The sequence below is a fragment of the Cladophialophora bantiana genome (genome assembly GCF_000835475.1).
Source record: "Cladophialophora bantiana CBS 173.52 unplaced genomic scaffold supercont1.21, whole genome shotgun sequence".
Lineage (NCBI taxonomy): Eukaryota > Fungi > Ascomycota > Eurotiomycetes > Chaetothyriales > Herpotrichiellaceae > Cladophialophora > Cladophialophora bantiana.
Genome location: NW_015971595.1, coordinates 411689 through 438416, shown reverse-complemented (window position 1 = coordinate 438416; position 26728 = coordinate 411689). Strand labels below are relative to the sequence as shown.

The 26728-nt window shown below is 51.7% G+C and overlaps 10 protein-coding genes across 10 annotated transcripts; 6 read left to right on the top strand and 4 right to left on the bottom strand.

The window, feature by feature from the left end:
- Positions 1-240: 240 nt before the first annotated feature.
- On the top strand, positions 241-3905 carry Z519_11269 (uncharacterized protein; the record flags this gene model as incomplete). The annotated part of the gene is made up of 2 exons (XM_016768981.1): positions 241-400; positions 454-3905. 2 exons carry the CDS (start codon positions 241-243, stop codon positions 3903-3905), a joined length of 3612 nt encoding a protein of 1203 aa, XP_016614827.1.
- Positions 3906-4564: 659 nt separating this feature from the next.
- Z519_11268 (uncharacterized protein) lies at positions 4565-5737 on the bottom strand (the record flags this gene model as incomplete). The annotated part of the gene is made up of 2 exons (XM_016768980.1): positions 4565-5599; positions 5675-5737. 2 exons carry the CDS (start codon positions 5735-5737, stop codon positions 4565-4567), a joined length of 1098 nt encoding a protein of 365 aa, XP_016614826.1.
- Positions 5738-6892: 1155 nt separating this feature from the next.
- Positions 6893-7381, top strand: Z519_11267 (uncharacterized protein; the record flags this gene model as incomplete). The annotated part of the gene is made up of 1 exon (XM_016768979.1): positions 6893-7381. The coding sequence occupies one exon, from the start codon at positions 6893-6895 to the stop codon at positions 7379-7381; it is 489 nt and encodes a 162-aa protein (XP_016614825.1).
- Positions 7382-8242: 861 nt separating this feature from the next.
- Positions 8243-8590, top strand: Z519_11266 (uncharacterized protein; the record flags this gene model as incomplete). The annotated part of the gene is made up of 1 exon (XM_016768978.1): positions 8243-8590. One exon carries the CDS (start codon positions 8243-8245, stop codon positions 8588-8590), a length of 348 nt encoding a protein of 115 aa, XP_016614824.1.
- A 742-nt stretch (positions 8591-9332) lies between these two features.
- On the top strand, positions 9333-11115 carry Z519_11265 (uncharacterized protein; the record flags this gene model as incomplete). The annotated part of the gene is made up of 2 exons (XM_016768977.1): positions 9333-9405; positions 9458-11115. The coding sequence occupies 2 exons, from the start codon at positions 9333-9335 to the stop codon at positions 11113-11115; spliced, it is 1731 nt and encodes a 576-aa protein (XP_016614823.1).
- Positions 11116-11509: 394 nt separating this feature from the next.
- Positions 11510-13819, top strand: Z519_11264 (uncharacterized protein; the record flags this gene model as incomplete). Its single annotated transcript, XM_016768976.1, has 1 exon — positions 11510-13819. The coding sequence occupies one exon, from the start codon at positions 11510-11512 to the stop codon at positions 13817-13819; it is 2310 nt and encodes a 769-aa protein (XP_016614822.1).
- Positions 13820-15320: 1501 nt separating this feature from the next.
- Positions 15321-17357, bottom strand: Z519_11263 (uncharacterized protein; the record flags this gene model as incomplete). The annotated part of the gene is made up of 1 exon (XM_016768975.1): positions 15321-17357. One exon carries the CDS (start codon positions 17355-17357, stop codon positions 15321-15323), a length of 2037 nt encoding a protein of 678 aa, XP_016614821.1.
- A 1007-nt stretch (positions 17358-18364) lies between these two features.
- Z519_11262 (uncharacterized protein) lies at positions 18365-18884 on the bottom strand (the record flags this gene model as incomplete). Its single annotated transcript, XM_016768974.1, has 2 exons — positions 18365-18426; positions 18560-18884. 2 exons carry the CDS (start codon positions 18882-18884, stop codon positions 18365-18367), a joined length of 387 nt encoding a protein of 128 aa, XP_016614820.1.
- Positions 18885-19780: 896 nt separating this feature from the next.
- Z519_11261 (uncharacterized protein) lies at positions 19781-21233 on the bottom strand (the record flags this gene model as incomplete). The annotated part of the gene is made up of 2 exons (XM_016768973.1): positions 19781-20365; positions 20982-21233. 2 exons carry the CDS (start codon positions 21231-21233, stop codon positions 19781-19783), a joined length of 837 nt encoding a protein of 278 aa, XP_016614819.1.
- A 605-nt stretch (positions 21234-21838) lies between these two features.
- Positions 21839-24216, top strand: Z519_11260 (uncharacterized protein; the record flags this gene model as incomplete). Its single annotated transcript, XM_016768972.1, has 4 exons — positions 21839-22281; positions 22328-22355; positions 22404-22883; positions 22933-24216. 4 exons carry the CDS (start codon positions 21839-21841, stop codon positions 24214-24216), a joined length of 2235 nt encoding a protein of 744 aa, XP_016614818.1.
- Positions 24217-26728: the final 2512 nt, after the last annotated feature.

Sequence of the window (26728 nt, the reverse complement as noted above, 5' to 3'; positions counted from 1 at the left end):
AGAGACATTGGGATGGAAGATCTGGCTTTGAGTGAATCGTTCAATCTGAGACTGCGCCTCGAAACCGAATCTCCCGCAGTAACTGCGCTAAGGCTGCATTGCTCCGCCTCCAGCCGTCAACCACGATCGAGAAAGTGACAGAGTGAGGCCAGCACTGCACTTATTGTTGACCACAACCTTGCGAGACTACCTGCAGGTATGGATGCTCTCTCCCAATATCCTTGAAGCTTGATGCAACCGATGGATGGAGTAAAGCTGTATGACCCGCGACCTGCAAAGCGACAGAGACTGGCCCCGCCTGAACCAGGCCCGTATGTTCTCCGAGCGGTTCTCGAAGACATTCCACTGGCGGCGGATGATGGTAATGCAGAGGTATCAATTACATGTGTAGAATATTGGAGTAGGTGAGGTTGTGTATCCTGCACCTCCCGCATGCCTCTCACGATCCTTCAGACAACAATTTATATATCGGAACCTCTGCGGCCGAAATCCTACACCTTGTCTCGATCCCTTCTGACCAGGACGACGACAATGCGCCTTCAACCTTCATTCTAGCCTCGCGACTGCAGCCCAGCGGTCATGTTGTATCAGCAGATTCTCCGAATGCGCCAGGCATACAGCAGATCCTCGTCCTGCCCGGCCCTTTGAAAGCCTGTGTATTATGCAACGGCGTCGTCTCGTTCTACTCACTTCCGGAATTCAGCCCGGCATTTCCCAACAGGGAACCCACAGGAGTGCAATGGATTGGTGGAATGGACGAAAATGAAGACCAAGAGAACCCTGAAGGGCCTGTGGTGATGATCGCAAACTCCAGACGAATCATCTTGGTTCGAGTGGGCGAGAGGCTGAGATCGCTCAGAAATAACATTGAATACCCTGGATGTCTGAGGTCGAGCAGAAGAGAGACGATTGCATGCGTGGCCGACGATACGAGTTATGCGCTCCTGGAGGTGGAACATCAGCAAAAAATTCCATTGTTTCCTATCTCGTCGCAGCCCACGGAAGACGATGTTTCGGCTGATAATGGTGGGCGATCGCCAGCTCGGTCACCTCCACCTGCAGAAGCAGCTGGTCATGGTCGAAGCACGAGCATGGGAAATCTGATCGGCTCTACAGAAGACAGAATGGATAGTCCTCAAGGCCGTCAGCAGGAGTCGTATGTATTGCCTCCTGACACAGCAGCAGCCAGTCCAGGCCGACCTACAACACCATCTATCAATTTGCCAACCCCTGGAAGTAGTGACGGAACTGGACGTCCGAGAGCTCGTCCCCGTGCGTCGACTGATGCACTACCCACCAGGCCATCAACTAGTACCAACAGCAAGCATTCTGACAAGCGTCTAAGGCCACATATCCTGTCCCCTTTTCCGACAGAATTTATGCTTACGACCGGCACGACAGAATCCGAGCCGGGTGTTGGTATGTTTGTGAACTTGGACGGCGATGTTGTACGAGGGACCATCGACTTTGAATGTTATCCGGAGGATTTGCTCGTGGACAACTTCGCTGTACCAGAAAACGAAGGTGCCCCGCGCTCGGAAGATGAAGGAAAAATCATATTTGCCCTTCTGCGGAAGGTTCAGGAAGGCGTCACAAAGAGGAAACTGGAAATCCAGGTGGTGGAGAATGCTTCCGAGCTGGCTCATCCTCGCACATGTGTTGCACTGCCATCAACCGAATTCGAAAATGCTCACGCTGGCTTGCGCCACACGCTAAGTACGCATAAGCATTTCTTCAAGGCCCCCGGAGAACTCCTGACACTGGTGCCACTTTCGATCAGATCATTGAATCATCGAGAAAGCGCCCTCGGCGAGAGTGATCCAAGGACACAGTCCGCCGTGGAGCAGGTGGAGCAAGAGCGTGCTCTATTTGACAGTCAATCCTTGAACACGCCTGTAGAGCCGTCGACAGAACTCGTGAAAAAGCGTGCTGCTGAAGAACAAAAACTTGCCGGCCGTTTCGGACGAGCTTTCACGAGAAACTTGGTTTGGCACGGAAAAGAGCTTCTCATGATCTTACAGAATCCCTTAATCTCGCAGCTCGAATGTCGACTAATGCAGTATATGGTCGACGGCCAACCTGCCAATGTGAGACCTGGGCAGATCTTTGGGTTCTTGGCTAGTATACACAATCGCGAACCGAAGGATGAGACAGAGTTCCTTTCATTGAACTATATCCGACAGAAGGCCAGTCTGATACTGTTCTTGCATCTGGAGACGCAGCTTTCGGCCGCTTCGACCCTCGAAGACACGTTCCGAGCTGTCGAAAACACACTCCATGACGGAGGATTAGATCCCCGAATCGTGCTACTTCTGTCACCTCCACTCTCGCTGGAGGTCTTGTACGGACCGGAAGGTATCTGGCTTCATCGGGGCATGGCAGACCTTCTGCTGGACCATCAATCACCGATTTCTAACTTTGATGATGCTCCGACTGAATTCTGGATGATGATGAGACATTTCTTGATGCTATGGCAAGAAAAGCGCGGCTACGGTAGCATTACAGATGACAAGTATGTGTTTGATTCTGTAGATGCGGCGCTTCTTCATGTCTTGCTTCATTTGGATCAAGCATTGCCAGCAGAAAGCCCTGCCCAGAGATCGGTGCGAGCCAAATTGCACAATGCCGTCGACTATTGGAAGGGTGATTTCGAGCGTGCGACCTTTCTTCTGGAACGGTACAATCGACTTTATGTCTTGAGCCGCCTCTACCAGAGCAGGAAACAAGCTCAAGATGTCCTTGCGACGTGGAAACGGATCATTGACGGAGAGAAGGATGTGGACTACGGCTCAAACATTGGGTATGTGGAGGGACAACTCCGCCGGTACTTGACAGTCATTCGGGATGTCGACCTCGTTCAAGACTATACTCTATGGCTCGCTCAACGAAATCCAGACCTCGCCGTCCAAGTTTTCACGGATGACGCTGCACGGGTAAAGTTCAGCCCCCAACAAGTGGTTCAACTTCTCAAAGAACAAGCGCCAGGGGCAGTCCAGCAATACCTGGAATATCTCGTCTTTGGCAAGCATCTCGGGCAGTACGCCGACGACCTGATCGGCTACTATCTCGACTCAGTCCTGACTGTCTTGGAAAAATCCGAATCTGCTCGTGCGTCACTGGCAGAAAGCTATTCGACCTACCGGGCTCTTGAATCCCCCAAGCCGACCTACCTCGATTTCATTCACCAAAACGCCCCCCCAGAGCCATGGTGGCAATCGCGCCTCCGTCTCCTCCAGCTTCTAGGGAGTGGCGCGTACGCAACCACCGGCAACAACGCGTCCGGGAACGATCTGACTTATTCGGTCTCTATGGTCCTTGAGCGCTTGGCACCCTTCTCCTCCTACCTTGTATCCGAATCCGTCATCCTCGATGCCCGCAAGGGCCGCCACAAAGAAGCCCTTCGCCTTTTAACCCACGGATTGGGGGACTACGATACGGCCACACGATACTGCTATTTCGGTCGTCCCTCTCCACTCTCATCATCCTACCCAATAGACCCCTCCACCTTGCCCTCCCGGACGACTCAGATCGAGCTCTTCACCTTCCTCTTCCACGAATTCCTCTCCATCTCCGACATTGAAGACCGTCTCGAACGTACATCCTACCTAATCGGAAAGTTCGCTACTTTCTTTGACCCTCTGCAAGTCCTGAGAGATATCCCAGATGATTGGACGGTGGAAATGTTGAGCGAGTTCCTAGTGAGGAGTTTCCGTGCTGCCACGAGCGAGAGAAACCAGCTCGTGATCATGAAGGCGTTGAGTGCGGCGCAGAATCTCATAGGGCAGGTCGAGTTCGTGGAGCTTTGTGAGAAGATTGGTGCGACAGTTGAGACAGGAGACGAAGCGGATGGACCGGGTCAAGAAGGGTTTGGGGAGCCGCGGGAGATAGATATTAGGGGAGTTTGACAGGGATCTCGAAGCATCAAATTGCCACTGCCACTGCCACTACCACTGCCATCTCCATCCAGACAAAGCCAATGCTTGAAGCTGGACATTATTTCATATCGCTTGCACCACGGATTCTCATGATTCTCCTATTAAATGCCCGCCTATCATACTGGCATGGTCATAGCCATCCCCACGACCACTGCTCAGTTGTGATCTTACCTTTTCCGCCGCCCGGCCACAACATGACGTAGCCCCGGGCATGCCGAGTACATCTGCACAAGCAGAACCGGGAAGGACAAGAAAGGAATAGCAGAAGGGCAAAAGTGCCAGAAAACCTAACATATTAATCGGGGCATGACTGTACTTGGAGAGGGAGGAAATGCCCCCCACCTCCAGTGCATGCGCAAGAGTCGTAGTGGTATCTATGTAATAGGAAGCGGGTACACAAGGAAACCATATAAACTGTACATTATGCAGAGTCGCTCGAAGCCAATCCAAGAAGGCTGTACAATGCTCACTTGCTCGCTTGCTTGCTTTCTTTCCAAAACGCGCTTCGGGGTGAACAGAAAGAAAGAGAAAGGGAGAGGGCTCAAGGTCTCGTGCAATCGTTTGGCCCTTTGCCAAAAAAAAAAGAGAAAATAGACATTATGCATGCTTCTTCAAACTTTTTGTTTTCGTCAACAACACCGCCCTCGTCCTCCTCTTGAGGCCGGTCTGCGAAACACATCTTCCCACTCGCCCAGACTGGTGAGCACTCCGTTCCTTACCGTGCCCCCTCTTCCTCCCTTCCGCCTCCTCACAGTGCCTCCGTCGGTAGTTATACTGTCCCCGTCGGCCCCCATGGCACCGTCGCCGTACTGGATGCCACTTGCCGGATCGTCCGGATCGGTCTCTCCCAGCTCGATCTTAGTCAGGATCATGGCCGCCAGCCGGTAGAACAGTGCATCGACATTTTCGCCCGTGAGAGCCGAGACTTCCATCGTGACGGGAATGTGGACTTTCGAAGCCCACCGCGAGGCGACCTCGGTGCTGACTTCGCGACCCTCGACCGATTGCGTTGCTGTCCATTTTGAGAGATTCATGCTGTCCCCGCGAGAGCGCGTGGAGGTCGTTTTCAGGGAGTCGGCGGCGCTCCCTCCTCCACCAGAATCATACGGGAAATATGACTGCCGACTTGACGCGCTCGATGCAGCGGGCGTAGTACCGGATTCGTCTTCTCTCTGTATGCGATGTTGGTGGGCGCTTCCGTTCATATGCACCGCTTGCGTTCTCGCATGGGTTTGACCTGCCTGCCCATGTAGTTGTAGCGCCTCGTCCGCCAAATCCGATTTATTCCCCGCCAAAATCACCGTCAACTGCGGACTAGCCAGCGCCCGTGCGTCACTCAGAAAGGTCGGCAACGCCTGGAAACTCGCCATGCTTGCGACATCGTAGACCAGTATGGCTCCTGCTGCACCCCTGTAGTAACTCCGACTCACGCTTCGAAACCGCTCTGTGCCCGCCGTGTCCCATAGCTGCAACTTGATCCGTTTCGAACGATTGGGCGGTGTGCCTATCTTTATTATTTTCGAAGAGAACTCGACGCCGATGGTCTGGGAAGAGAGAACGCGCCATTCGTTCTTTACGAAGCGGTGCAGCATGCAGGATTTGCCGGTGCCGCTGGGGCCTAGGAGGACGATTTTTGCCAGGTAGTCGTACATACTTCCTAGTTCCTACAGATATCTTGTTACTACGGGCCGCCAGGATATGTACATAACCTGGGACAGAATTGCAGAGTGCGTAGGTACCTGATTCTGATCCGGCACAGAACTGAGATCTGACGCGGCAGATGCTCGTCGTGGGCGCGCCATTTTAGCGATGGCGATTGTCTAGGAAGCCTTCTCGGCAGGTGTGCTCTTGAGCTGGGTTCTCGCGGTTCCATATGGGTAAAAATGCTGATACGGCACTAAGTAACGCGGCCTGCGTGAGGATTCGAGATAACGACTCTGTGCAGTTGCCGGTTCGGGCTGCACCGAGATGGAGCTTCTCGGAAGTCCGCATCGGATTTACATTTAGCCGATACTTGACCACCACAAACTGAGAGGCTCTTTGTCCAAACACTCAACACACTACCGAGTAATACTCACCTGATAGCCCGAAAAGAATGCCGTTTTCACATGCCTTGTTTGCAGATTGCGGCGGGTGAGGAGCTGAATGTGTGGGCGGACTTCTCTCGAGCATGTTTGACAACCACGACCCTGCATATCAAGCCATCATCGTCATTGACGACAGCCATGGTCAAACTCGGACCCTTTCTGGCAGCTTCAGGATCGAATTAAGTTTAGATACGCCTATTGTTTCCCCGATTGAGAGTTCAGTGGCTGCTGCAGAGCAGCCTTAGCGGGCAGTCGGGGACTTCGGGGGCTTAGGGGGCCCCAGGGGACCGCAGCTCCAGGGTCTCTTGGGGTGTCCGAGGGGTCTCCTGCGGGTCTCCTGGCTCTGGTTCCGGGCTTAGCGAGAGGTGCGGGCGCCCAATCACCACCCTTAGCGGTGAGATGGCGCTTTTAGGCGCAGACGAGAGCCGAGAACATGCCAGTGCCGGCACCAGCACCAGCACCACCTCTCCAAGCAACTAATCGACACAACGGCCATCAATGGCGGGTGAAAGCATCATGACATGGACCGTTCACAGAGACCCAGATGGTGTAGCGCGGTGGCTTTTTATTTTTTTGAACCAGCATGCATCCTGTGTCGCCATCTAGATTTTCCATATGTCCGTGGTTTGGCTGTTCCTGAAGGCTAATTGAAGCTTCCACTGTGTCTTGCAGGCTGTCATTGAATTGTCAGCTCACTGTCGTCTCAAACATACGTCACGAAGAGAAGGGGTGTCCTCTTCCTCCACTCTACTCGTCCATAGCATCGTCGCCGCTTCGGCAGCTACCACCAAGCGAGGTTTCCCTCAAATTTCCCAGCCCTGCATTTTCGCGATAGTCTTAACATATTCCTTCACTGCAACACAAAAGACAATGGCTCTCCGCAGTGGTCAGACCGATGGTCGATTGACCTCTCGATCTCCTTCACCATCGGGCTCTATCAAAAGTACCTTGTCGTCCTCAAGCACTCTTGTCTCGCCAACTCCTGATTCCGCACCACCACTTCCTTCATATTCCTCAGCAGTGTCAACCACCTCATCCATGTACAGTGGTTTGGGCACTCGACCCCGCCGGTTAACACCGCCGTCACGACTTCTTGGTGCTATCGATGAAGACAGCTCCACCGTGCAGCCTGATGTGCCGTTATCGAGTGACAGCGAGAACAACCCGGTTGCCAAACTTCATGTCTACGCTGCCGTGGTCAACTCGAGACAGAAACCCACTCTCGCACCCACGTCGAGACCACCAATCGACGAGTTCGATTGTGTGATAGGGCCCCGTGGTGAGAGGTTTGCCGACCTACGAATGAACCGAAAAGCCGAGAGAGTCAAGGGCTGGAAGCGATTCATGTGCTTTGGGTAAGTCGCCGCGGTTCCAATATTATCTCCCCTGGTTTCTCTGCTCCCCCAGTTGACTTTGTTTCTCTCGCCTCTTTCTAACGAGTTAGATGACGTGGAATGCGACTATCCTCTGGAGAAACGCGTGGATCATTTCAATCACATCTCGACGCCATGCAGCAATGCTTACCGGTGACCACGGTACAACCATGGCTTGCAAATCCATCTGGCTTACTGAAGAGTGACATGTGGGACTCTCACACTGACACGCAGGCGTACCTTTTACTTGGGCCCTGCAAGAGGTCGACATTGTGGACTCAAATCTTGGAGAGAGAGATCATGGTAAACCTAGAACACCAGACGGATAATGTATTGAACGAAAACAGGATTTAACGAAGCTGTACGACTATGTGGCATTGTCTATTATTTCAGAAATGAGTGGAGGTGGTTGGCGGCGCGCATCGAGCCCTTTTACCCTGGACCAGTGGAATTTCAAATACATCAAGCTTTCCTCATGAACCAGCGCGTATCCGTTCGTCTCCTCGCTTGCACGTTTATAGGCCACTTCGAACCCAATCCGTAAGCTGTCGATTTCCTAAACGCGAGTACGCCCTTACTAAGTTAAGTACTAACCATTTGCAGAGGGCTGCCGTAAGGTGAATTCGGTGTGTTGAAGAACAAGCTACATCAATTTACTGGTGTATAAACGCGCCCAGCACGCCCCCATTCTGCTGTATTGCCCGCAGCCCTCGGCTGGCATCTCTGTCTTAATACCGCCCCCAACTGGTCAAGTTCTATCTGTTGCTCCATAAATATTCATCTTTGACTTACTAACAAACGCACTCTTCTACCACCGAATACTCATACCTTACCCTCACGATAAAAGATGGCATACCTCCTCGTCGCCGCCGGAGTTCTTCTCCGACAGGAAATCCACGAACGGAAAGAGTTACAGCGCGAGAAGAAGCGACTCGCGTATGAGCAGTGGTATCGTGAGCTGGAACAGGAACATGCCGATAGAATAAGCAGTGTTTCGCAACAAGTCATGGCTGGGCCCGATAGTGGGAGTATCGGGCCATGGCGTGAAAATTCTGCAGTCTCCGGCGGCGATGTGCAGAGAAGGAATGATATCGAAGACAGTGGGCGAAGAGGCAGCGAAGACAACCTACACGATGGCTTGACAGGCACTGGTGACAGGGTCGTGAGGGAAAGAGCACATGTTACGATCACGTAGCCTCGTGCACGCAATCGAAGAAGTTTCCATCAGAGGGGGACGTTGAGGTTTGGTTTTAGACGATATCGGATAGGGGGTCCGAGTGTGTGATTCAAGCGTACCAGCAGCAATCGCTTGAGGTAAGTCTTGGTCTGGTGCTTTGAGCAATGGTTGAGGAGGAATTGATGGTCAAAGGGCGCGGCTTTATGAGGTACATATGTCGCTCACGCTCAAATTCACTAGCGTGGAACTATCGGCGTGTGCCTTTCCTAAAAAGGCTTAGAACACACGTGATGATTTTATCTGCCAACGCTTCTCCCTCGGCCTCGATGTCACCGCACACAACGACTCAATAGGATAGATTCAGAAGCCGATCTCCTCGTTACCACTCCTCTGCCGTCATAACCGATCTCGCCATCTTTCTTTGTCGCGAGCTTCATTCTCATGATCAATGGCTTATCAATATCCTACCGAGCCTACTACTTGGTACACTGCCTTCGTTCTTGGCCCGCCACGGATTGGCTGGTGATCCTCTCCGCAGCTAGCTTGACTCGGGTCCTCCCACCGTCCTGGATCCCCTCATCTAGCGGATATGTACAATGCAATGTCGCCCATCCTCCGTTTTCCGGAAGGTTGCTGTTGTTTTTCCTACAGCTGCCCCTATGGGTGTTCCCTTCCCAATCTTTTTTTTTTTTTGGAGTCCCCCCGGTGTTCTCTCTTTTTCGCCGTCTTTTTGACTATTCTTCAATAGAGAAACCCGACCATGGGTCTTGGAGATCACAATGAAAACCAGAAGCCGGTGAATAGCACCATCTTTGTGTCACAGTCCTTACCTGGTACCTTTCCCGTTTGACGTTTTTGCAAATTTAGCACTCTGACGCTTCACAGATAGCCGAGCCGTCTGCCTCGATCTCGAACGACCCGATGCTTCTCAAGATACCCTCGCGAGCGGACGAGCGCCCAATATGTCGCCAGACGATGAGCCACAGACCAGAAACGACTCGAGGAAGATCATATCGTTTAGCTCGACCGACCCAGATAACCCCTACAACTGGTCACGCAGGAAGAAGCTGTATATCTTCTTCACCGGTATCATAACTGTTATGAATAGCACTATTTCCTCGTCGTTACCGAGCGGAGCAATCACATTCATCGCAAAGCATTTCGACGTCACACAAGAGATCCAACTTCCATTGCCGATATCGTGTTTCCTCGCAGGCTATGTGGTCGGACCCACGCTTTGCGGTCCTCTATCCGAAAACAATGGTCGGCAACGAGTCATCTTAGCATTTTTCATTTTGTCTACCATCTTCAGCATGGCCTGCGCAGTGACACCTAATTGGCCTTGTCTGCTCTTCTTTCGCTTTGTGTGTGGCATTGGATTCTCCGGGCCAATTGCAATCACGGGAGGATTATATGCCGACGTATACAACGACCCAAGAGAGCGTGGTTTGGCAATGGCTTGGTTCATGGTCGCGACGACATTCGGCCCCATCATCGCACCAGCAATTTCAGGATTCATTGCAGAGAATACCTCGTGGCGATGGGTATTTGCGGTGGGCACTCTGATCGCTGTTGCAACAATCCCCTTCATTGTTTTTATGCCAGAGACCTATACACCAGTCCTTCTGAGTCGCAAAGCAGCACAACTCCGCAAAGCAACAGGTGATCCCGACATCATTGCCAAAACCGACCTTACGAAGAAGACGCTGCGCCACGTCCTTACCGTTGTCATGACTCGACCCTACCGCATGTTGTTCCAGGAAGTCATTGTCATGTGTGTGGCGGCGTATTGTTCTCTGGCATACGCAATCTTTTACCTGTATTTCGAAGCATACCCTATCATCTTTCAGGGGCCGGACTCGGTTTACAAATGGTCATACGGGCTTTCTGGCCTAGCATTTGTCCCCATCGGGTTTGGATCACTCTTCGCGGCACCAATATATCTCTGGTGGGACTCGTATCTGGCCAAGGCACAGAAGCGGCAGGCAAAGTGGGCACAACAGGAAGAGTACAGGCGTCTACCACTGGCTTGTATAGGAGGGCCCCTCTACGTTGTTTCTCTCTTCTGGATTGGGTGGAGCGCAAAACCAGGCACCTTTTGGCTGGCACCTGTCGCCTCAGGAGTCGTCTTTGGAGCGGCATTCCTTCTCATCTTCATGGCTTTGCTCAATTACCTCACCGATGCTTATGAAACATTTGCCGCCAGCGCGCAGGGTATTACCAGTACCAGTCGAAGCGTCTTTGGTGCGCTCTTACCCCTGGCTGCACATAGCATGTTCTCCAACTTGGGCATCGCATGGGCATGCAGTTTACTGGCGTTCCTTAGTTTGGGAATGTGTCTGATCCCCTTTGCATTTATCAAATATGGTGACCGAATTCGGGACAACAGTAAGTTTTGCAAGGAGTTGAAGGAGATCAAGGCAAGGGAAGCGGCACAGAGTGAGCAGGAAGAGAGGGAGGAAAAGCTGAGGATTGAGAACGGTGATTTGGAAAAGGGGGGAAATAGGGAGAAGGAGGATGAAGAGATGTTCGACCGGGTATGATGGATGGATATACAGTACATGGGACCTTGGGAATAGATTTTGCACCGTAGAAGAGTTGGGCATCATAGGCATACTCGGTACATAGCGCGGAGTTTCTGGATAGAGAAGAAGAGTCATTTTGGGGCGGTCTTTCAAGTGCCTCAACCACGTCTTGGCGATTCCTCAGCATTCCTTGGCGTGCCTCGCTCATGTTGTACCGAGAACCTCATACTGGGTACTGTGCGCAAGTACAGTCCTTGTCGAGTACAGCCACCACGGCCAAGGCGCTGGTGAGCAGGTCGATGAGGACAGCCTGCTCACCTAACTCTAAAACATTATTACACCTTTTACAAGGTCTTAGGTTTGTCGTGGTATTGGGGCCACCACGACCGTGTTTGCCTTGTTTTATCTCACCATGGAGGACGTAGTGCAATTGCAAACGCATTCATGTGACCAATGCCAGAAGGTCGTATTCGATCTCCGCCAGGGATTTGAAAAGTCGGCGAAGGCAGTTTATGACCTCGCGGGCCAGTTGGAGAGAGGACCCCTTGGTGCGAACCCCCAACCAGAGACTAATCAACCGAATGAGAACATGGCTGAAAAAGGCGCCTTGTTCGATGTCACGTTTGGTCAATTTTGCGCCGGCGCAGCGGCTGGGTGTCAGCTGTTCAACTGGGTTATGGACGACGAGTGGATCTCCCGGGAGACAATTCATAGTCTTGCTCGAAGAGATCTGAATATCGATGACCCAAACCACACCCTAGGGTGGGCCTTCAGAGATTCGTCGCTGTGGTTTGATGGATGGCTCCCCAAGCCATGCCCAGCAAACACACTACATAAAATTCATCCCAGCCTAGGAGACTCTTTAAACCATTGTCGGCTATGGGCTTCGACGTACCAAGGCACCGGAAACCCGCTTGATATTGAGCATATCCAGTTCTTCGGCTTGTGGGACCCCATAACCCAAAAAATTGTTTACCGAACAAGACATGGGTTTCAAGTCTTCGCCCTACCTGGAGATCGCTGCTCGAGCACCGTCTCGAACAGGCCCATTGCCAGATACCCGGGCTCAGTCACAAATCTTGTGAGAATCTCTTCGTGGCTGAACGACTGCCTGGAACATCACAATTGCAAAACCAAGCCGGGTGTAATGCCCGCGCGGCTCGTCGAAATTACAGGCACATGCGAAACTATCAGGTTGCGACTCCGCCAGACGGGAGAAGTAGGCCGCGTTCCGTTTGCCGCCCTTAGTTATTGCTGGGGTGGTGAACAGCCTATGAAGTGCGACAGCTCCAATATTATTTTGTATGGAACTGCGATTCCGTTCGAGAAGCAACCGCAAACCATCAAAGATGCCGCAAGAGTCTGTCAGGGAATAGGATTGCAGTACCTTTGGATAGATGCGCTTTGTATCATCCAGGATAATGCGACTGACAAAGCTGTTGAGATTGCCAAAATGACCTCCATCTATGGCAGCGCTACGGTCACGATTGTGGCAGCCCGATCGTCGTCGGCCACCGACGGGTTTCTGGGGGAAAGATTTCCTGGCCCTAGAAAAGGCGCTCTTGTCCCGTATCGCTGCTTCGATGGTGAACTTGGTTCTATCACTCTCGTCAAGCTCGATGGCGGATTTGAATCGGTAGAGCCAATCGACGAAAGAGGCTGGACCCTTCAGGAGCGGTTGTTATCCTCTAGGATCATTGAGTTCGGCTCTCGGCAGACGAGATGGATATGCCCAGCAACAAGGTCTTCGGGCTTCTCCCGCGAAGGATTAACGGACGGCTGGAAGAGGGACGTGAACTACAGCAGCAAGAGAAAGACAGAATCATTGGACCTCGAGAATATCGGCGCCGCCAAATCCACGATTGACTTCTATGGCCGACCAAGGAACAGCCAATTCAAGCAGTATGTAAATGCTATGCAGCATTGGGAGAAAATATGCGAAACATTCACTGAGCGAGCGTTGACACTCTCGTCTGATCGCGCCTTGGCCATCTCTGGAATCGCACAAATCTTCTCTGAATTGTCCGGGGATCACTACATTGCTGGTCTCTGGAAGTCGTACTTCCACTCGGGGCTGCTGTGGAAGATTGAACACAGCTATGTGCATCCCAAGAACATACCCCGGCCAACAACCTACCAAGGCCCTTCATGGTCGTGGCTCTCTGTGAACGGGCCCGTCCAATTTGGCCAAGTGTGCAGGCCTTCCGAATGCGTTGCAGAGATCCTCAGCTGCGAGACGGAGCCTGCAAACGAAACAGCACCGTTCGGCTTGATCCGTGAGGGCTCTGGCCGACTGGTGTTAGCTGCTCGTACTGCTCCAGCGACGAGAACCAAGACACCGTTGAGATCTCCCGGAAAATTCAAAGATGAGGTTACGATTCTAGGCTTTGGCAAGTCCTTCGGCAAGCCCTTCGTCTGCTACGTTAATGCCGAGATGCACTGTGATGTTCAAGAGGCAGAGATCGACGCGGTAGAGCAAGCCGCTGGCTGTCTAGTTGTGGAGATCACTCGGAGGACTGACAGGGACAACAAACTGTGTTGCCAGGGTCTAGTTCTTCGATGGAGCTCTCCGGAGAGGAAAACATACTCCCGCGTCGGACGGTTCACCTACTACGGTGACCGGACGGGACGCCTTTTCGCAGAGCATGTCAAAGCCGGGCAGTTTGCAGAGGTGGAATTTGACTGGTTTGCGGATGAGCCGAAGGTCATAGAGATCATCTGAGAGGCAAGGTTAGTGGCTGCCTGTTTTTTTTTGTTTTAGTTTTTTCTTTTACCGAAGTCGTGGCATCGACCAGACCAGAACGGTGTCAGCTCAATACTCAATTTCTTTTACTAACCGCCTAATTCACCACGATACTTCAGGCAATCTCTGATTTTGTCCAAAAGAGCAGCTTTTATGAAGATTGTTATGCAGCTTGTTGGAGGAGCTGGTTGATCATCAAACAAGGCAGGTAACACAGAAGACGGAATTCTCAAACTGGCTAATCAGCAAAACAGTATTGTCAGTCGAACAGCCAGCCCATCACCAAACCGCACGAGCCACAGTCCCAGAGCAGCGTTCTGCTTTTTCCTTCTCTGCGGGAATGGATTTCGCTGAACCCGTTCTATCCATGGGCAAAGACGTTCAAACCACAGAAGATTAATACCAGAATACTCAGCGGCGAATGTTGACATGTCTAGTTCACTTCTCTTTTCGAACCCGAGGGACCCATGACTTAGCCTGAGCATTGACCCAGCCTTTCTGAGCCGTAGCTTAACGAACCCTGAGGCGCCCCTGAGTGTGGTGAGCCTTTGCAGCCGCCCACTACATGGCTAGGGAGCTTAGGGTTCCCAGCGTCTGTCGTTTTAGAGCGACGGGGGTTGGGGAAGGGGGACGGGGAGGGGGCTTGGAACCGTAACCATTGTTACTCGGTTAGTCTTGGCCAAAGTACTCGGTATTCTTTGAAGGCTATTTTCTGGCGACCGGTTAAACCCCGCTGAATTGATCTCGGTGAGGAGTGCTATCAAGTAAAGCCTAGGGCTGCGACAAATACACTCTTTCGACATGCCGAACATGGTATGCTGTCTGCTTGAGCGCCGTACACACATGGGAGGAAAGAACCCGTTCCGCGGGAAGTTTTCAAGCTGTGCCCGCAATGGGTCCGACACCTCCGCCCTCGTTGATTTGGAGGCCTCTCATTCAGAACGTCTGGGCTCATTAGGGTTGTGTTATACCACGGCCCCGGTAGGCCAACCACATTCATGACACCTCTTGAAGAATATCTTGAACATCACAGATTTCAACGACATTCCTTCGAACCCTTTGAGCCCCTTCGAACGAAAATGACAAGGTTATAAGCACATATCAAAGCGCTCTCTATTTTATTCGCTTTCGTTGTGTTTCCTCTGATACTCCATTGTGCATTGGATAATATAATATCATTTGCAATTCATCCGCGAAGCGTGCGGTTCACTGTGAGGAGGCAAGTCTCGCCCAGGGATGAGAATTCGGTGTGGTCAGAGCGATGAGCCGAAGCTGAACTGGGGCACAGTCAGAAGCGGGTGCCAGGGCTGCGTTGTCTGTCGTCGCTGAATATTACCAAAGCCTGATTCATTTCCTGTCACGGTTTACTTGTGCACCTTATTCAACCTTTGTTGTGATATGGGTAGTCTGTGAATATGTATACACTTGTTTGCTCTATCCAGCGATAATGTAGAGTCTTTGATTCCTATCCATCCTCTTCTCATTCGTCTCGAGGATACGAGCTCTCGCGACTGTCCTCCTGGAGCTCCTCTCCTGCGATGACTTCAGCCTCCACCACAAACACGTCGCTAAGCTTGTCCTGCACGAGTGCCTTCTGCTCAGGAGCTGGGCACGCTTTCTTCCGCCCTGCTTCTCCTTCGTCAGAGCTATACGGTGACACTGCAGTGTCGGATTCCCAGTCCTGCAACAATGGTGTGTCCACAGGAGAAGTCTCGCGTGACTGTCTGACTCGCCAACATACCCAGTAGACAGCGCCACATCCCAAGATGCCCAGAGACGTGGCTGGGTATGCATAATACTCGAATCTCTTGTTGGTTTCGTTATCTTGTCCAGGATCTATCCATGGAAAAATGAGCAAGAGGGCATTGCTCACCAGAAACACGACAATGTGTGATCGATGCGCCGGGCATGGGCTTTGCCATTGCTCCCTCACCGATGCTTTTAGATAAAGGAGGCCCCCCGCAATCGCGACCGAGAAGAAGGAGACGGGATACCCGCCGATGTTAACAAGGAAAGTGTATATCTCGCCTGGAGGAGGCAGGATAATCACGAGCACACTGACCAGCCAGTGCAGGAAAAGTCCTGGAGCTGGAGCACCTGCCCAGTTCTCTTTGCGCCAGAAGTTGGACAGGGGGAGAAGTCCTTGGGCTGCAAGCTCCTGATTGACTCGAGCTTGAGCGAAAGAAGTAGCCGCAATATTTCCAAAAGCCGAGATGATGATGAAGCATGGCAGAATCCGCTCACCCCACAATAAGCCAAATATGTTGCGAAGGAAATGGCTGGCGACAACAACTCCCGAAGAGCGAAAGTCGTCTTTCTCCACGGCGCAGAAGTATGCAATGTTGGCGAGAATGTACCCTAGCGATGCTAATGTGAGAGCGACCGGAGCCGCGAATGTTATGGTGGAGATGGGATTTCGTACTTCCGACATGACCTGGTTCGCCGCGTTGTAGCCACGGAAACAGTAAAGAACTTGTAATAGGGCGGTTGCGTAGTTGTAGGGCTTGGAGCTAGTGCCTGCCCAAATCGAAGAGAAATTCTGCTCTGCGATAGAACTCTGCCTTGACGTTGTCGCAACTCGACCGATGCTCGCGAAGCCACTCAGGATGACACCAGCAAGGATCAGCATCTTGCCCACGGCGAGAACATTGATTATGCGGAGCCCAGTTGACGGCATTTGTGCGTGGATGAGACACGATAGTGAGATAACAACGACCGCGATGCCCCGGACATTCCACACCCCAGCTTGAGCACCTAATGCTGCCACTGCATAGTTTCCTAGTATGATACAGTTTGGCGTGCTGAATCCCAGAAGAACGACATATGCCATAAACATGCTTGTGGCCAGCATCCTGGGCCGGCGGAAGATGCGTTCAAGGTAGACCCTCTCTCCGCCTGACCGAGGCAGTGCTGTACCCAAGTCGAGATACACGGAGAGCCCGCAAAAAGAGATTACTGCGCCGACAACCCAGATGACTATTGTCATTCCCACCGAGCCAACTTCAGCGAATATCGCTGATGGGACCGAGTAAACGCCGACACCAATGGTCTTGCCTAGGATGAGGTTGATGGCGGAGAAAGTTGTGAGTTCATTTTTGTGCAGTGTATGTCTCGGCTGGTTTATCAGGCTTGGTGTCACCGACTGCGCACTTCGAGGGAGAAAGTGATCCTCAATGCCGGAACAGCAGAGAGGCGATAGATGCAAAGACTCTGGCTTGAGCTTCGCATGTCTCGCAATCCTCCCCGTCTTGGTATGCCCATAACTTGTAGAGGGGATCGACTCGGTCGCAGGTGCAAACGTCACGCTGGAGGCAATGATGGGGCATATGCTCTCCTCAAGGGGTAAGTCGGAGGTGTTTGCTTCTTCAGAATCCGACTGTGAAAATGATAGTCTCGGTGTTCCTATTGCACTTGGCGTGACAGGCGAACGACAGTCAAATGAAGGTGATGACAAGAAGGATGTTGTGAATCCGATGGCCAAGCTCTCACCCAAGAACCTTGGCCTTTCCGAGCCCATGCTGAGATGAATCTGTACTTGGCGGGGCTGTCAACTTGCTCAATTAACCTGCTCAATTCCTAATTCTTGTGCAGACAACTCATGCCAAGTCGGCTCACGAGACAGATGGCTGAGTACACGCGTAATACCAGAAGAAATATCTATAGATTCCCAAAAAAAAAGACCACAGATGAGAAAGCTTCCAGCAGAGAGAACAAGAAGAGAACAGAGTGACAGAAGCTTCCATGCACGAAAATGCAGAGAGACGAACTGACCCGTCAGTGGCAAGGCTGCAAGAGCCTTCCACTTGGAATGCACTTACCACAGCAGGTAGAGACTTTGTGACGAGGCATTATTGTCAGACTGCCACCATCTGCTACCCCAATGACTTTTTGCCAGCATGAGTGTCGAGTGTGGTAGCGATGGGACCGGTTGCTGGTCCGAAACCGTGTCAGGGCAATTTGAGAACGCCATTTCGTTTCGGTGAGCGGCGGTCAATGTCCTGGACGCGGGGATGAAACGATCCGCGAGACGATCAGGGGTCCAGGGGTGTCCGTGGAGTGTCACCACCTGGATTAGCGACCCTTGCCGTCCCAGCCGCCCCTAGTTTCCTCCCTGGCGTGTTTGTCGCGTTGCTCCACCGAATAAATATCTAGCACCATCAAAAGTTCTCCACAGCCTGTGTCCCGTGCCTGAAAGGTATTATTATCACTAACAGAAAGAGCAGCTGTCCAAGGGGCGCAACAGGACCCAGTAACAGCCTAGAAAACCCGGATCGGACAATCTGTGGTTCGAAGACGAAGATTGAAGTTGATATACGTTGGGTCTGTCTACAAGACTGGCGGTCAGTGCCGCCGTCTTTAAGGGTAGTCTGTGGGGACTCCGATCCAGGAGATCGCAGCCTCGTCTAACCAGCTTTGTTGTCGCCGAAGTATTGTTACCTCCTCGCTACCTACAAGCAGGGAGGTAGAGGGGAAAATTGTTAGTGGAAAGTCAATCACGCTTGTTTTCGAATGGATTTGATTACTCTATCCCACCTCGCTACCAGTGTTAATCAACCAGCAGTATCTTGCAACATCCAGAGTTTCGTCTTCGTGAGCGTAAGTCAGCTACGAGTCTATGACCAAAATCACACCCAGCACATCACCTCCCAGCCATACAAGCATCATGGCCACGAAAAGATTTCAAGTCTTGATCACTCTTAATCTATCTTCACCACTTACCTTGCTTTTCACGGTTCACACGGGTGATCTCGCGACCGAATGTCTTCTTCAGCCTGTAATTGTCAATTGCGAATCTCACTTTCGCTCTGAGTCGCGATATCCAGGACTTGACATCCTCCTTAAATTCCTCAATCCACATCCAACGCGGCAGGCCATACTCCTCCTTCGAGATCAAATAGGTCTCTGAAGTGGCAGACGGAGGGACGGAGATGAAGTTGGAGCATTCCATGTGATCATGGAGGTAATCAGCAACCAAGCGTTTCTTGAGGTCGGGAGCAGCGAACTTGGGGATGCTGGTGAATGGTTTCCTGAGATTGCGACCCATCTTGTGCTTTAATGATTGGTGATGCTGCTATAGAGAGTAAAACAATGGAGGAGACTTCGTTGCGGAGGAACTTGTGACTTTAGTATTGTGTCAACCATTTTCCACAGAGAAGTTTGTTGATTGTTAGTGATGGTGGTAGTTCATGCTGCGCCAAGGTGCGAGTATCAAAAGATATTTATACCCTTCGAGCTTCGGCTGACCAGGAATCCGTTCAATACCAGATCGATCCTCAAGGCAGATTTGATGAAGGCAGTTGCATAATGTATTGTGGAAGCTGTGAAACGCCGGCACCACTGCCTCAGAAGGACTTCTGGGGTTTCTTTGAGATGAGATAAACAAAGCAGGGAGGCTTCGAGATTTATTTTCCTACCACCACTTCCTCGGTGTCTTTGTGAAGGTGGCCTGGCCTGGCGGACGAAAAGGCAGTAGATAGACAATGCTGCGAGACACTGGATCAGTCACGTTGCACTGCATATGAGAGACCACGAATGTGGTTTTGGTGTTCAAGCAGATGTCACGAAAGAGTCTCAATCTCTTCGAGGGTCGCCCAAAAAAGATTGAGGGCCTTGCCCCTTCGCGGCAGCTCTTTAGGCTCTTTGATAGATACGCTTGGCTAACTTGATACTGGGAGTTGATGTTTAGAGACGCCTTACCGAAGAACCCAGATATGCCATCAGTATTAGCTGCTGTTTTTCTATAGAAAAAGGTGAGAATTTAGAAGAAGGAAGAAGGTCAACTTCGAGTCATATTTGATTTTCCCCCGGACTATGTCTATGCTACGTCTATCTCAGCTTCTCTCGCCACCATCTGACCGTCACACGTGCTAAACTCCGCCCTCGGCGCCAGAACTCAAGAAGATGGCGACGGCGACGGCCACGAAGACGATCCCGGACTGGTTATTCAGCGTTGCCATCTCCGACTTCAAGGGGAGCTCCAACCTCAGGCTCCGTCATAGATGGCTCGACTCCGGCAGCCTCGCCTTCAACCTGGGGACTAGCTGCAGTGTTAGGTTCAGACAACACGTCAGGTTGCAAGTTCACAGTATTAGCGTCAGCCTCGCCCTCAGGAGCGACCCGCGCGAGAGTCTGTGGCATCGCCTGGTTTGGCTGGGACGGACTTCGATGAGTGGTCGCCATGAGATCAATCATTGTCTGAACCGCTACCTGAGGGTCACGAAGATATCTCCCCCAGGGATCAATCGGCAACATCTGGATAAAATCAATGATGATTGCAGGTTCCCGCAGCAGCCAGTAATGGTGGCGGACATACTGGTTCCACCAAAGGTCAGACTGGCGGCGACGCGCGAAGTCGGGGAAGCGAAGCAAGAGGATAGGCGCCTGGATGTCAGAAAAGGAATTAGACTCGGACGAAGGCTCGGAATCAGACTCAAAATCAGGCCCGAATTCAGGCATAACGACACGCAAGGAGCCAGACTCCGAGCCAGGCACGGAATCGGGAATCTCCACTCGTTGTTGATGATTCTGTATGAAAGTGTTGTTGATATTGGAGGTCGATCAGGATTTGAAAGTTCCCTGTGAGAAACCCCAGTGTGGACTTGTTTCACAGAGAATTTGTGGTGGTGGCGATGCAGAGCTGACCAAGTCTGAGAGGGTGCTGGATATTTAACAAGAGACACCGTCTGGCACGCTGGCTGGATCAGCGAAGTGCGCGACGTCCATTAAATAGCGACAAAGGTCACCCCTCTGCCTTGATTTTTCGGAAAAAGCTCCATGTGCTGCCTGAAGTGCACCCAGTAGAGTTACTATCTGCGGTTGCTTTGAGCTTCACGGCAATGAGTGCGGGCAACTGCTCTCCGTGAATCATGACGAACACGTGGAAGCCATCGGGTAGAGGAAGATGACAGATGTTCCAGGATAGGCATTTGTTTCTGTTGGAAGGAAACTCTCCTGGAGGAGCAGTGTGTAAAGGAGCGTTATTAAGTAAGAGATGTATTGTTGTAATTGCAGAGGGTTGTATACAAAACTTCTACTCCAACTAATATTCTCTCTACTCACTATTTACTCTCTAAATGCCTTGCTACAACCCTGGCAGCTCAATCAAATACATCTCCTCGACAATCTTTCTCTAGTTCTTCACCAGCTTCACTTCGACCCGGGCAGGGCTTCGCAGGGAGCTTGCACAGAAGCTGTCCTGCTCAAACAACTCATTTCCAGGGTCTCCGTTGAGATCCTCTACTTGCTCTTGCCACCATTCGTCCTCAGAGTCGTAGTTATCCTCGTGGTCATCCTCGGTGTCATAGACCCCGTCCTCTGGAGGATAAAACTCGTCGTCTTCAAAGAACTCATCCTCAGAATCGTAGTTGTCCTTGTCGCAACAGTCCTCGCACATTTTGAAAGAAGATTTCAACCGTCCATTATCGAGGCATGAGGTGAACAGAAACTTACGGTTCCCGTAGAAAGTTCTGATTGATTTTGACTTGGCCCCCTTTCTTGGCGCTGATGGTGGAGGTCGGAAATGGTGGCGAGTCAAGTCCGGCTTCTTGGTGCTATATGTGTATATTTATGCCCTTACCCAATACGAAGACCGGGTACGCCTTCAACTTTGAGCCGAACCCCGTTAAAGAAACTTGGACATTGAAAGCCAAGGGTCAGTAGCATTTGTCTGTTGTGTCGTTGTCTCTCTTTGAAGGAAACGATAGATAAAAAGAGGCTGCTGACAAAAGAGGCTTAGTAGGTCAAAGGAGCTCTTTTGAAGCATAGCGGGCCCAAAAATTGCCTTTCATTATGAAATCTTAATCTGGAAAGTTTGTCCCTTGTGAAAGCCTGAGAAAGTGGATTGATATGATTTGTCGGACAATTAGAAAGTCCGAGGTGGGTACGTCACATGATGTAGTAAGATGCTGCCTGTGGTTGGGCGCCCGGCTGGCAAGGCTGACCAACTATCCAAGCCTCGGAGACGTCGGTCTTCAGATTCATCCTCAATAAACATCCATCATGTCTTCCGCACCGCCGACTCCGAATGGCTGCACGCCACTCATGTCCCAGGCTACGGCTTGGACCTCCTCCCAAGCCTCACAGCCACAACGGGTGCTCGCATGTGTACTCTGTCAGCAACGCAAGGTGAAGTGCGATCGCGTTTTCCCTTGTGCAAACTGCGTCAGGTCTCGGGCACAATGTGTGCCTGGGTCCCTGGCCAAGCGCCAACGGAGACGACGGCTTCCCGAGCGAGAGCTTTTGGAGCGCTTGCGCAAGTACGAAGACTTGCTCCGTCAGAACAATGTCGCCTTCGAACCTCTGCATGGCGACTCGACCAGGGGAAAAGGCCCTTTCATTGCGCACAGCGGTTTTGGCTCGGACGATGAGCGTCCGGAGACCGTAGGTCCAGACATCTCAACGCCCGCGACCACCATCCAGCCTGGGAGAGGTTACGGAGCCAAGTATGCATTGTTCAAGGAGTTGCTCCAAGTCTACTAACTCTCCTAGGAATGTGTGGCACGCCATGAGCCAGGGGGTACGACTCCACCGCATCTGGTTTAAGCTATACTCACTTCTGTAACAGTACCGGGACTCCGATGATGGCAGCAATTCGTCTCGTGACGACGAGCTCGAAACTGCTGTCAATACAGCATGGGACCAATGCGTTGTGAATGATGACAACCTTTTGTTTGGCTCCCCTAGAACGAAACTCGACGTTTCCACTTTACATCCTAATCCAGTTCAGATCTTCAAGCTCTGGCACATTTACTTGGAAAATGTAGACCCTCTTCTCAAGATCGTGCACACTCCCAGCTTGCAGGGGCGCATTATCGAAGCAGCAGGTGACGTCTCAAAAATACCTCCCACTCTGGAAGCACTCTTATTCAGTATATACTCCATGTCTATCTTGAGTCTTACTGCAGAGGACTGCCAGAAGATGTTCGATTCTCCAAAGGAAGGCCTTTTGATACGATATCAGCAGTGCTGCCAACAAGCACTGTTGAATTGTTCGTTCTTGCGGTCCAGCGATCGTGAATGCTTGACTGCGTTATATCTCTACCTGGTGGGCCTTGTCGGTGGCTAAGTCCAGTCTTACGTTCTAACTATATCAGATCTCCGTCAGACCCAGTACAGTGCCCCAGTCTCTGTCCTCCTTGCTTGGTGTCGCGGTTCGTATTGCGCAACGCATGGGCATTCACAGCGAGTCTGTTTTGGCAAGCTGCACCGTTGTGGAGGCCGAAATGCGCCGAAGGCTGTGGTGGTCACTCGTTCTTTTCGACACCCGCATCAGCGAGACCGCCAATTCCAAGACCACAACGCTGGATCCCACTTGGGATTGCAGGATTCCTCTCAACGTGAACGACTCTGATCTACGGCCAGAGATGAAGAAGCTACCAGCGACGCAAGCAAACACCACCACTGAGGCACTATTCGCCGTTGTGCGTTGCGAGCTGGGTGAAGTGATCCGCCATGCCCGCTTCCATCTTGATTTCACCACTCCGGCCTTGAAGCCCAGTGGCAACGGTCCCCACGGGGGACCTGACGGGGAAAGCATTGAGCTAGTCAAACTAGAGGAGATGATCGAGGACCGGTATCTCAAGCACTGTGACCAAGAGCACCCGCTCCACTTCATGACGACGTGGACAACTCGGGCCCACCTCGCCAAATATCGCCTCCTAGAACACTTGTCAAGATCCTCCAATCCATCCATTCGACAAACAGACGCGCAGCGTGACATCGCCACTGCATATGCGCTCAGGATGCTAGAGTGCGACACCAAGACCATGACCTCGATGCTGACAAAAGGATTCCGCTGGCTGAATAACTGGCACTTCCCGTTCCCAGCATATATCCAGGTGGCGCAGGACCTACGAAGCCGGCCTATGAGCTCACACGCTCGACAAGCCTGGGACATCATCAGCGACAACTACGAGGCATGGTTTGGTTCCAGCGCTCTGGAAGGCGGTCCGTTTTTCCGGCTTTTCACCAAGATCATCCTTGAGGCGTGGGAGGCGTGTGAAGCGGCTTGGAAACACACTCAGGAGGGAACTCTCTTGACGACGCCGAGGATCGTTTCATCCATCAAGCAGGCATTGTCACATGCGGTGCAACCTGCACAGGACACCGGCGCCGACGTGTCGAGCACCGTTGAGGGCAAGGAACTTGACGGATGCCAGATGCCAGTGCCAACACCGATCCAGATACCGATGCCGTTTCCGATGTCGTCGACACCGCTGAGATTTGCTGCCCAGAGCCTGCCGCATAGTTCGGGGATGCTGGGTGACTACGCATTACCCAGCCCAGGGATATACGCCGGCATGCTAGGGCCAGACGCTCACGGGGATCAGTGGGACTGGACTGGGCTCGGAGGCCAGCCGGGCTGGGAGGGCTTCTGAGTAGCCACCACCCACGGGAGAGGGAAAGAAAGACCCGCAGAGCCAAATGGCCTTTGTTAAGTACATCCAGCATATGGTCTATTTGTATTGGCCTTGGCCGCAGAATGAACACGTGGGAGAGAAAAGTCTGCGAATGTTCGTCTTCATGTTCTTCGTTTCAAGAATTGAAGTTATCAAGTACCTGACCTATCACTCAGCGACGAGTTTCAGGTAAACCTTCGCAGCTGACCGGTCCCGACCACAGCGAGCTCCTCATGTGCCAGCTAGGTCAGCCTATTGTTCCCTGTGCAGCTTCCTGAGATATGTTTCTCAATGTCCTGGACTCCCAAACCACTTCCGTCACAGTAGAAGTCCAACCCTGCTCGTCGATGTTGAACCTTGTCTGGCTCTTCATTTACCGCTGCCACCACCGATCTAACAGGTTTCCAGCCGCCCCCACTGTCCGCCTCAGCGCTCGCCTTACTGTAGGAGACACATCTCTCTCATTCATCGGACTCGAAACTTCCTGAGTACTTCGACCGTTTAGTTGTTCAGTATCCTCACATCGAGTAGACACTAGACTGGGTGCTGATCGCTTGATCCTTCTATGTCTTCACCTCTCGAGCGGAAGTTCGACCTATTCGTCCGTTGCCAGTACTAGAGGCTTTGCTCGCTTGGGAAGAAGATTTGGATCTCATTTACTTGCTTGTGGGCCTGTTGCCCCTTTACTTTGTCGTAATGCATACTGTCGGTGAAATGCATCTTTCGAACAGCCGATCATCCGTGGCATGCGGCCATTCTCAGGAAGACGTTTGCCGCGAAGAGCAACTTCAAACATCCGCGCGAGGGAGTTACGGCCAGCCATATGTAGTCCCATAACTTTCTCTGATATCTTCGACGAAACGTTTTATTTGGTCCGCCACTTCTCAGAATCGCCTCTTTAGGAGACTTTAGGTTGTTACGATGAAATGCAAGAATGTTGAGGAGATCTGAGGTGTCAGGTTACATCCAGCATGGCGCCAATTGCCAATCGCAACTCACTCCGTGGATTCTCTCCAGTTTGCCTCTTGCCACGACCCTGACAAAATCCCGTTCAAAAGGCAGAAGCCTCTGCACGTCAGGGGGAAATTTGTTGAGAGCCGTCTTAGAAAGTCCATGTACCGCGATTGTGCTCGTCGAGTAAAAGATGGGGGATCATTCCTCCTTGATTTGGCGACAGACAAACTGAAGTGAACACGTCGTCCTGACGATCTTCGACCTCTCGGCCTTGTCTTCGTCGTTGGCTGCCACCGGTGGGAAGGAAACGAAGTTTGTATAGACCTGAAAGCAGATCCTAGCAGGCAGATCCTGGAAAGCAAATGGTCGATCCCCAAGGCTGTTGGCAAGATTTGATCAGTCGGGTTTCCCTGCACCTCTACCAATGTCTCTAGCTATTGTGAGGAGTCTGACACCGATGGTGTGTTGGGCGTTAGAGGCACCCGCGAATAAGGGAATCCTCTGGCGCCTTTTTTGGGGAGCAGTGGGTGTCTCGATTTTGGGCATTTTGAGGACGGTGCTGTCGGTTGATAGGATGGGATAGTGAAAAAGGAGGGTGTGGTAGTGGCCAGGACTTACAAGAGAGACTCGACAAGGTGTAAGGTCACAGCGTGACGCGATGTGAGATTGAGGGCACACCGCAAGTGTGAGAAAAAGCTCGAAGAGAAAGAGATAGAAACTGATGAGAGGGGGGAAGAGGGAGGAGGTTTAAAGAGTGTCAAAGAAGGATGTCCTCAGGACTTTTGCGCGAATCCTCAGTATTCTTGCACTTGCGTACTGCTAATTGTTGAATTCACTTTTATCTCAGTCTTCCATGAGATCTGTTGAAGAACTACATCTAGACTAGATATTTCACCTCATTGCTTCTACGGGCTCTCATTCCTGGATGATAACTGGAAAATGCTTCGTCACATGCCAACCATTTTTTATTGCAGCGGGCTCCGACTATGACTCCTTGATATTCGAATGCATATTCCCGGGTTGCTTGCATCATGCGAGCGAGCCTCATTCCCTCTTCCTGCAACCATTTTCTCATCCGAAGACAGACTCAAGGCAACGGCTGTATCACTGGTAGCTCTAGCCACTCAGCGTTCTGCTGATGACGATCGTTTCGACTTGCAAAAGATCAATTGGAGCTCATAGATTAAGTCTCGTGCGAACAGATGTTGTGGATCGGTAGGATTCAAGATCGTGCTGTCGCGCCGCATTCGTTAACGATCGTCCCAGTTTGGAAGCATCCAGGTCCATCTTCTGGCTGGAAGAAGTTGCGGATGGCATCCCATTTCCTGGATCCTCCACTGCACTTTTCCCAAACCTCTTCCAATGTGTGTAGACCAGATATGAGGTCCAACGTGTTGCGGGACACTGTAACCTCTTCCAGCACCTGGAGAGCTTCTCCTTTGGGTCCCTGAATCACCCTTGTAAAATGTTTTAAGTCGTCTAGGTCCATACAGTCCACGCGGGATCCTCTGATAGCATCTGATAGCATAATGCAGCT